Source organism: Lepidothrix coronata, unplaced genomic scaffold (assembly GCF_001604755.1).
Source record: "Lepidothrix coronata isolate B3197 unplaced genomic scaffold, Lepidothrix_coronata-1.0 Scaffold166, whole genome shotgun sequence".
In the NCBI taxonomy this organism is placed as follows: domain Eukaryota; kingdom Metazoa; phylum Chordata; class Aves; order Passeriformes; family Pipridae; genus Lepidothrix; species Lepidothrix coronata.
Window position 1 is genome coordinate 1,435,098 of NW_016690346.1, and position 10,585 is coordinate 1,445,682.

General features: G+C 36.3%; 1 protein-coding gene across 3 annotated transcripts in view; it reads left to right on the forward strand.

Annotated features, from left to right (window-relative positions):
* The window catches only part of NKAIN3 (Na+/K+ transporting ATPase interacting 3), a 358,213-nt gene extending 348,120 nt beyond the window's left edge, over window positions 1-10,093 (forward strand). For 2 of the 3 annotated variants that reach the window (XM_017829652.1, XM_017829653.1), the window contains 2 exons: window positions 5,546-5,629; window positions 9,211-10,093. In XM_017829652.1, the coding sequence (XP_017685141.1) occupies window positions 5,546-5,629; window positions 9,211-9,224 (98 nt within the window). In that variant the 3' untranslated portion in view covers window positions 9,225-10,093. The remainder of the gene's footprint in view (window positions 1-5,545; window positions 5,630-9,210) is intronic. The other variant, XM_017829654.1, reaches the window with a different exon arrangement.
* The last annotated feature ends 492 nt before the right edge of the window (window positions 10,094-10,585 follow it).

Below are 10,585 nucleotides of genomic sequence, written 5' to 3' on the forward strand. Positions count from 1 at the left end.
AACATTTTAAACCAAAATAGAAAACTATTCCTCATCAACTTAAACTTTGCAGATAGCACAACACCATGAAAAATAGATGTTTGCTAAAGCCTAAAGGAAATGATTCCTACATATCTGCAGCCTAAAGTTGTTTTTTTCCTGCTACTAAATTAGTAATAATAAACTTGTGACAAACATTTCTTCCAGGGGCCTTATATGCAATGACTGTACTCTTCTAGGGACTTTTACCATGTAGTAGCCAGGAGTACTTAATGACTTGAAAGTGACTGGGAAATGCTTAATTTAAGAAAAAAAAATATAGGCAGTCTGTCATTTAACTTCAGTAATGGGATGGGATGGCTGTAAATATCTTTCAAAGGCATGGCAGGGAGAAGATTTTGGAAAGATACTTTCAGATTTTGAATGACTGCGGGATCTGGGTTAAGAAGGTTTGAGCAATTTTCTCTTCCTAATATCTTAGATCTTCTTCATACTTCCTTCATCTTACTGGGCAGTTGTATCCTTGGAGAATAAAAAGTCTTTGAATATCATATATTGATATCTTGGATGTCACATCACCGATCAAATGAGGAGAGAGTTCAGTAGCAAAGACCATAATAAAAATTTCCCTTTCTAAGGCAACTTGTGAGAGGATGCTTCTTTCAGCACAGTGCTGCAGAGAAATGTGGTACTTACATGTTACAAGGTTTTTAAAGTTGTGATCTATCTCACTAGGTGAAGACTAAGAAATAAATCTGGTGAAAATATCTTAATAATTGCTGTGGAACATTGAAATATTCCCCTTTTACCTTCCAGTAATAAAAATTTAAGTAAAAGGTTGTATCTTAGTAATCTTCTACCATTTTATCCTGTTTTAACCTGATTACCATCTGTCAGTACTTTATAGAGATAGAGCAGCAATCAGAGTGCCACATATCATTACTGATGCCTCTTCTCCTTTTCTTAATTGTCTTGCACACATTTTACCTACTTTAGTCCTCTATATAAATGAGAAGATATTCCTGGGATACTGCATAGGAATGTGTGATTCTTCTGCTACATGATATGAGGCTTAGGTGCTCAGACTTAGTATGAAAATGGATAATATTGGCTCCAGACAGATAGTTAGGTCAGTCTGGGTGGTACAGTGAAAGGTGTAAGGGCAGTGTATCTCTTGAGAATAGAAGGCAACTGAAAAAAGTAGACACTCTATGAAAAAAACATGCTTATCTGGAAAGTTTATATAAGCTACAAGTGGAAAGTCCAAAGTTTGGATCTTTTGCATCTAGCACTGGCTTATCATCAATCTCCCTGTTTTACTTCCTCTTTCTTATTGATTTTGGCTCCTTTTCTGTTAGTTACACCCTCCTAAGTTACATACCTTTTCTTAATGAATGTAATTGCATTGATATATTGCCATTAAAAAAAAAAAAATCTCAGTACAAGGAAAATAATTCAATGCAAAGTAACATTTGGAACCCGGCAGGTTAAGAAAATCTTCTGTACATAAAAACACAAGTTCAAGCAGCTGCTAGTCTGCCCCTCTCTTGGAAAGGGGACAGCTGGAGATGCCAGCCATTCAAACCATCAGTTTTGGGGCTTACAGTCATTTATAAAAAAGGGAGGCAAGCATCAATAGGATCTAAGGTATTCCAGGCCAAGAGACTGCAGGATTTACTGAGAGTTGTGCTATTGGCATATTGCTGCCATGTTCATACCCTACACCTCCAGACATGCTTAGAATTTGCCAACTTTGAAAGAAGAAATTAGTAATATACCAATGAGCTGACAAGCTCTGGCAGCAATTTGCACAGGGCCTGCCATTAGGTGAATGGGATATTGCCAGAGAAGCTGAATTTCAGATGAGAGGGTGGAAAAGGAGAAAGGATTTTTTTTCAGAGCTCTGATTCTTTTGCGCTACATTCAAAGCAAAGCAAATTTTAAGCGACATATGGGTGAATGCACTGGATAAATAGTAGTAAGGCAAACCAAAATGTCACCTGTCTAGAAAAGAATAACCCTCAAAATTACTGAGGACGCCGGCTACACTTTCTTCAGCCAGCAGTGTGTTGCACTTTTCTCGCTCAGGCAGATTATGACAACTGTTCCTCTGATATGGCCCATGAATGAATGAACATCACTTTAATGGACTGCCCACAGTGGACAGACAGCACCGATGTGCACTTCCAAGCACAGCAGGTAGTGAACTCTAAAGGAACATTTCATACTGGCCATTAAGCATCCAGCATGACCACAAAACTGAGGTGACACAAGGAGAGGGCAATTCCCTGGGAATATGGATCATGTTTTGCAGCCAGCTGCAGATAAAATAACCAGCTTGTTCTATAACCTGCTATTATCCGTGGGATGCTAAAAAATCCTTTCCCTGGGATTTTAAGTTTCTCTCTGCATGACTGTAGTTAATGACTGGACTACGTGGGGTGTTCATTGTTTAGTGACTGAATATCCCTACTGCTAACAAGTTGTGGGTTTGTTTTTTTTTTAATTTAATGCATAGTATTATAGAACTGTATAGAACCCTGAGCTTTTTGCTGAAGTTTCTTCCAGACATATGCAATTTTCTGAAGCTAATTATTGTAGTCCTATTAATCTGTGACAGAAATTATCCATAATCCATTAACCAGGCCAGAAATACACAAAAACAATTATTTTATATCATCCTTAAACCAATGTTTTCCCTTTGGAAAACCTGTAAAAATGTGCTGTTTACTTTTGGCCAATTAAAAAGAGGTATGCATGCATCCAAAAGTTTTAAAGTATTTGATGTTTATTTGCACTGAAAAGTACATAGTAATGTCTCTGTGACCAATGAAAATAAAAATTCAATTTTCTCTGTTTAATGGCCATTTGTGGTCTTAGTCCTGGAAGTATACTAAGTATAAGTGATGAAAATATCAGGTAAAATCAGAATGGATTTTTAAAACTAAAAGCAACTTGAATTATTCAAATAATTGATGATGACTCTTCGTATTAAAGAGCTATCAGCTATAAAATAGAGTGCATAATGAAAAATGGCACATTCCGTTGCCTTGTGTGATAGAGCAGCTTCTTGCCTTGAGAATTAGCTTCACACGAATTTTAAGGTGAATTTCAACTTTAATTCTATATATATATATTGCAAAAGGGAAAGCCTTGGCTAAATAGGTTTGAGCAGCTCATCTGAACATCTGCTGTATGGTGCTTTTAAATACATTCTCTTTGTCAGACAAAGACACATCTATGTTGTCAATCATTAATACTTCTTGACTTCATTTCTTGCTCAAAAAGATTTGTTGGTGGAAGGGCTAATTACGTGGTCTCCATGCTTACAATTGCAGATGATGCCTGTGATTGCTGAGAGGAATTGTCTCAAAAACATTCTGTTAACTCCTTGTGTTAACATGTGCTCAGTAAAAAACCAACAAAACAAAACAAAACAAAAATGCCCAAACCTTCAGAAATCAGGGAAAACTAAAGTACATAACTAAAAAAAAAAACAAAACCAAACAAAACTGTAGTTGTTATTTATTCTAAAAAGTTGTTCAGTAACTAGGTAATATATTAGACATACTGAGCTCTGGAGTTCCCAGCACACAAAGGACATCGACCCATTCACAGCAAGTCCAGAGGAGGGACACCAAGTAGGTTAAAGGGATGGAGCATCTCTCCTTTTAGGGAAGGTTAAGACAATTCGTATTATTCAGGTTGGAGAAGAGAATGCTTCATGACCACCTAATTGCAGCCTTCCACTACCTGAAGGGAGCCTACAAGAAAGATGCTGAGAGACTAGTTCCAAGAGCATGTGGTGAGTGACAGGGCAAAGGGGAATGGCTTCAAACTGAAAGAGGGTAGGTTTCTTCCTAATGGAAGAAATTTTTTACTGTGAATGTGGTGAGCAACCTGGTGTAGTGGAAGGTGTCCCTGCCCACAGCAGTGGGGTTGGAACTAGATGATCTTGAAGGCCCCTTCCAACTCAAACCATTCTATGATTTCATGATTTTTAAAATGAACTTTCACAAAAATTTATCTGCAAATATTTCCTTTGTAAGGCTTCAGTCCCATTAGTGCTGAAGTAAATTTTGATGTATATTGTTTCATTTAGTGACAACTTTCCGAAGGAGAGCTGCAACATGAAAGGAAGAGGAGGTGGATATAGACTGGGATTGGCACTAGGCCTGCTAGCTCTTCAACATTATGTCCTGCTCAGACAGTTGTGAGAAAACAGCCCTGGGGCAAAGGCGATGCTGTATGATTGAAGTACATCAAGTTCAATTTTCATCCAAGTTACCCCTTTCCTGGACTCAGGAGAGACAACTAAACCAACAGGAGCATTTCCAATATTAAGCTCATGTAACTTCAAATAGATGATTTTGCAAAATATTATTGGTAAACCAGTAGGTATTTCACCAGTCCTTCAATCTCTAAGCCTTATTTTGCCATCCCCTCATCCTAGATGAGCACTTTTTCTTGTCTACCTAGTGCACACATTGACTGGGAAGAGGCTGTTTCTTATTAGGTATTTCTCACACAGCCATTAGCACAATGAGTATCAAATTCTGTTTAGGACAAATGAAGGCAGTTGTTTTCCATGTGAGCAAAGGATCCTAATGTGCTGTGAATTTGTCAGCTCTGGGCGGGTCTGCAAAAAGCCTTTCAAAATCAACAGAATAGCCTTTCACAAACCTGCTTTTAAGATTTCTGGGATAGCTTGGACTTGTGGCATCTTGAAACTGCTTAAAATCTTACCAAAACCACAAAATACAAGATTCAAACTAAAACGTCTTATTTTAAAACCATTATGACCATAGAAGGAACAAAAAAGTTCTCAAGAGCAGATATCCTCACATTATTTCTGACATAGAAACCTTGAGAGAAAGTGGAAGGATTCTGGGAAGGCTTCCTAACCCCAGAAGTTCATTGAGTGAAGACGCTGCTGTTTTTTTCACATTTAGTTATCACCTGTTTATTCTTAACTCAGTGCTCACACCTCTGTTTTTTGTTGATGCTTTACATTCCTGCAAGTCCATTGAGCTTTAAGAGTTTAGGTGAAATTAGGTTCACAAGCTAAACTGTTATAATTGCATAAATTTCTAAACTCTTCAAAAGGAGTTTAAAGGGTAATATATAAATGCATTTATATTTTTAGATATATTACATATATATATATAAAATTATATATGTGTGTACATATATATATATATATATATATATGTGGTGAGATTGCCCTAAAGAGAATCAGCTACATTACCCTTTGGTGGTTTCTGTTTACCCACTCCGCACATCCATGAACGCCCCCTTTGCAGTGGTGCCTCACGCTGGCAGGAGCATGTGTTTCTTGTCAAACAAATGCTAGCCTGTCTTGGCGGGCACGGGGCTAAATAGACCCCAAGGAAGACAGAGCACAGAGCCTTCTGTAAGCAGTTTCCACACCATCTTTACCTACTTGGTTTGTAACTTGTGCATGCGCTTACTATTTTTTTTTTTTAACATAATTTGTCCGTATTTCTTTTTCAGTTGACATATTTTCATTTCCATTTGTTCATTTCTGGAACTGTTGTGTTTTCAGTTGATTTCATAGGCGGACTTGACACATACTCCTACCGACAGCCCCCCCAGGAACATGTTGAGTTAAAGCCTGTAAAGCCTATAGGTAAGGTTCTGGTCCTATGGACTACATTAATCCTTCTAACTGAACTGAAAGCTAACCTTCTCCTAAAATAATTTCGGCATCAGATTACTTATAATTTAATTATATTTTAATTAGAATTTAATTAAAAATTAATCCGGATAAAACATTTGAGTAAGGACACTTTGTCATTGATGACATACCCGCTAAAACAAGGATTAGTAGATAGCACCATGTCTGCCATGTTGTGCCTCATCTTAACACAAGGAGAGCCTCTCAGTGAAGGATGGAATTGATTCCCTGCTGACTTTTTAGCAAGAAAAGAGCTGGTTTATGGCTGCTGCTGCTGCAGAAATCTTAATGAGATTAACCCATTTATAGAAAAGCAGAAGCTTTTACATTTGTCTAGCTACTGAAAGAAAAATGTTTGCTGAAAAACTGCTAGTCAGCTTAAAATCTAACTATCTGTCAAGTTTCACTGGAAGTTCATTATCTCTTTGTCATCACTTATTTGCTCACACCATAAAAATCATATGTTTTCATAGACTCTTCCTGCTCTGCTACCTAATGAATAAGTTTGGATGCGTATCTATTCTTTTTATTTGAAATAAATTAAGATATGGGGAGACATTACTAGTACATATATTTTAGCAGAAGCTTGTATCACTTCAAATAGATGATTTTGCAAAGTATTATTGGTAAACCAAAAAATGTTAATTTAGAAATTCTTATATGGTTGGAAGTTGTGCTGTTGCTTTCTGTCTTTAAATTTACCTTTGGGCCTTTCATGCATCTTAAATGCAACACGAAACCCATGTACAGGTAATTGAAACTGATTTAATGACTTACTGTATTTTATTTATCAGTTAACAGAATTAAAATGGGTTGAAGGTTTTTCCTGGTGTATGCATGTGCACATGTACTTGGGGTTTTAATTTAAAGTGGACAGTTGCTAACCAAATGTTTTGAGTTGGAACTTGACACCTAAAGTTTGTGACTTTATTAATTTTTGCATGTTTTAAAAATATATTTTATTCATGATGCAGCTTTCAGTTTGTAGAAATAAACACAGACAAAATTTACTAAATATTTAGCTAAACATTTTAGGATTATGAAGGCCCAAAAACATGGTGTATGCTAGAACAGGAAGAAATATCACATTACCACATGAACATTTTGGCTTTTGATTAAGTACGTGCCCTACATTGAAATCTATGGTTTTCAGTAATATTTCATTAAATGTCAATTTTGCTGCATTTTCTGTGGGAAAGACAACTGCAAAATGGGAGTTTGACCCTTTTGAATAAGCTGTCAGAGGAAAAAGTTAAACTGTTATTCAGAAGCAAGAAAGCTGCACCTACAGCATTTATACCTCTCTGTGAAGGATTTTAATCTCTAAATCTGCATTCAGGTTAGTTGTAAGAATTAAGTGAATAAATGTTTAACACCTTCTTAGCGAACTTACTATAATTAAAGACATATTCACAGAAAACTTAAAATACATTCCTGCAAAATATTTTAATTTGTTTTGCAGTAGAAGAGACACAACATCTGATAATTTGTTCTTTGCTGGCAGATTTTCGATAAGTAGCTCAAAGGATTTCGGAGTTGTTGGTGAGCTGATACTGGAGAATAGATGGCATCTTCCCATTTCCCATGTATGCGTATTCTTGTACAGCTGGGAGGACCCTCTCTGGCTTCTTTATTGCTTCAAGAAATATAAAACTGAGAGGGAAACTATATTGTATTGTTTTCTTTATTGATGTTTTGGGTTTATGTATTGAAAGATACAGAGAGTATCTTTACATAAGCTGGGAGGAAAATTACTATCAGTGATCAAAATTTGAATTAAAAGCCAAATTGGTGGACATAACTTTGTCAGTGGATTGTGCCAGAAATTTGCAGATGCTTATCTCTCTGCAGCTCGTTTCCCTTCTTGACTTCCTTTGATGAGTGAATTGCTATCTATATCAGTTATATATAGTCTGAGAATCCACAGTATCCCTTATAAATGTGACTTCTGGTGCCCAGGCTGTGCAAAACTCCATCTCTGTTCCCTTAGAATTGAACATGAATAATGCTTGTAAAAATACATTAAAAGCCTTCATAAATGTTATTTTATAGATTAAAGCTTGGCTATATTTCCATTTTTCTCATCCCTTTTATTTCCCTTATTTCATTCATAAATTAACTAGGCATCACCCATTGAAAATACAAGACTGTGGTCTCATCCAAACCATGTGGAAGACAGTCTGTTTTTATCAAGTACTCATACTCAGTATAATTTTTACTTAGTACTACCATAATTACTAATGATTAGCAAGACTAAAATTAGTTTTCCTTTTCACCCCTCAGAGAGGGGTGAATTTGAACTTGTTCCCATGGGGAACAAATTTTAATCCAAATATGAATCATCATAGCTTGCTTGTCTGCTCTTTGTTCTGGCTATAATTCCATTAGGCTACGGGACAAGAAGCAGGATCATTGCCCTGAATCACAGAGTTTCAACTGAGATGTGTATAAGGCAGGTGACAACAGTAGAGTGGAAAAAAATTGTCATGTTCTATTTGAGACTAAAGCACCAGGACTATAAAGAAGACTGTTGTGTCTATTTGTCTGTGTCAAGAGTCTGGTCACTCTGTAGTATTTAGAATTGCTTCATGTACTGCCACTGGAAAAGACAGGAGCATGGCTACTAGAAGAAAAAAATAAGAAGTTGCATTTTGGTTTGCATTAGATTTTATTCTTATTAATAATAACTGTATTATAATACATTAATAATATATTATCACAATAATAGTGTCAGAAACTAATATAATAATATTATATAGTAATTATAATTATTATGATGATTGTAATAATAATAATATAGTAAAATAAAACTACTATAGCTTTGGGCAACCATATCTAAACAGACTGAATCCCTAGTTCCATTTAGGGATGTCCCTAGCATTTCTAAGAATATTGCTAACTTCTGCTCGTGGAACTGATTCAGTGTATGAGAAAATGTGACAGTGGAGAGGTTATTACTCTGTGATGGACCTGTGTGATCCCATCCTGTTTTTATCTTCCCCTGAGACTTTACCCATCTTAAAATTGCTCTGAAAGACCAACATAGATTTTTCAAGATTACACAAGTAAACGTGATGTACAGGGAGTCATGTGAGAACACATAGATTCAGCACGTGTGTTGTGGTGAGAACTATAAATAGTGTGAGTCCAGCTCAAATGCACAAGTTTATAAGCAGGTGATGTCAGAATTTTACAACCAGTTGAAAATGCATCTTACACTGTTAAAATATGTTATGCTAAACTGAATCTGTTATTGTGTGAGCTTTAGACATGTTTCACCAGCTGTGGGATTTTTCCCCAAGTGTTTCTTGCTTTTGTGGTATACATAATACAAAGCTACTGCTTTGTACCTAATTATTCGTTCTTGACCTTATATGTGAGTCTTACAGCTGAGGAAATTAGTGACCAGATGAGAGTTATCCACTTGTTCATTAGTCACTAACCTGTCCATTGGTATGAATTTACAGCTCACAAATTAGGAGGTAAACAGAATAAGTTTTCATTTGTAAGTAATGCATATCTCCTGCTTTTAGGTCGAAGTAAGTAATGAACATGGACTCAAGACTTCTGCTGCTGTAGCTGAAGAAACAGATTTTAGAAGACAAGACTTGTGACTCATCGTTCTGGAAGAAACCCACCATCCGTTCCTCACGGCATGTGGAACGTTCTTCCCACAGGCTCAGTGTCATTATCTGCGTTGTTATTTCGTAGATCTTTGTAGATGATCTTGAATTTCTGATTACTTATAAGGACACTTGTAAATTGTAAATTTTTTTCTTTTTTAATTTCAATATTTTTACAACGTTTAGTGTTGAGGCATGAAAACAAAACAACCTGTGAAAACTAGAAGGGTGTGTCTTTCTAAACAATGTCAGTATTTTTTGACTGATAGGATCATACTGTGCCTGGTCAAGATTGTGTAAATTAACAGTAGTTTTGACTCCAAAATATGCAGCAGGAGTCAAATCCTAACAGTGTGCAAGAGATCATTTCAATGCTATATTTAGAATTCACAATGTCCACTCCTTGCATTGTTTGAACTGCTGAATGCGGTAGGAATTGATCTATGACTCTTCTTACCCAGATGTTCAAGCACTAACATACTCACCTAATTATAGCAATTCAGATATGATTCCTTTTCCTTTCATAGTCTCTTTTGCCCTGAATCCACCACCAGAAGCTATCTCTGATTTGAAGAGAAGTAGGACGACTGCTCTATGGGTGTCAGTCTCTAGGAACCTTTACATCCAGGGCTGTTTAGATGTCTGTGATTTGCACATTTTTAAACTCCTTTCCTCCCTTCTCCCAGGAAGAAGCCAAGCATGAATGTACAGTACAAGGTACCAACTGAAGCCTTAGAAGCCTCTGGGGACTAATTTTCCTCTTAATTTAAAAGTAAACAAGCAAAACTGAAAATGTGTGTAAAAATTTGTAAAGTTATTTGTAAATACTTCTAGACAAAGAACATGTATGTAACTGTGGTATTTTGTTTTCTATTCTGTCACCACTAGCATAAAGTGATACACAAAGCTATTTTCTCTGGAGAACTGGCAGTCTTTTTAACAGAACATTTTATTTTTTTCTTCTTAATTACAATATAAAGTGCTGTGTAGATTTGTATGCCCCAGAAAGTCATGTGTCTCTACAGAACCTCTGTGTCCCCATTGGGGTTTTGGGACTGTTTGTGGGTTTGCACTATTTTAACTTCATGGTTTCTTTGGGGGGACTGTCAGGAAGGACGTTCCTTCTGGTGTGTGTTTCATTACCTCTCCACCAGAGACTGAACAGAGGTCCTCCGAGTTCCTTCATAAATACCCTAGGCAATCTTCAGCTGATCTAAACATTTAGATCCTAAATTTGCAGTCTTCTTTGTATTGTGTATTGTCAAGTCTGAGCAGATGAGAGCTA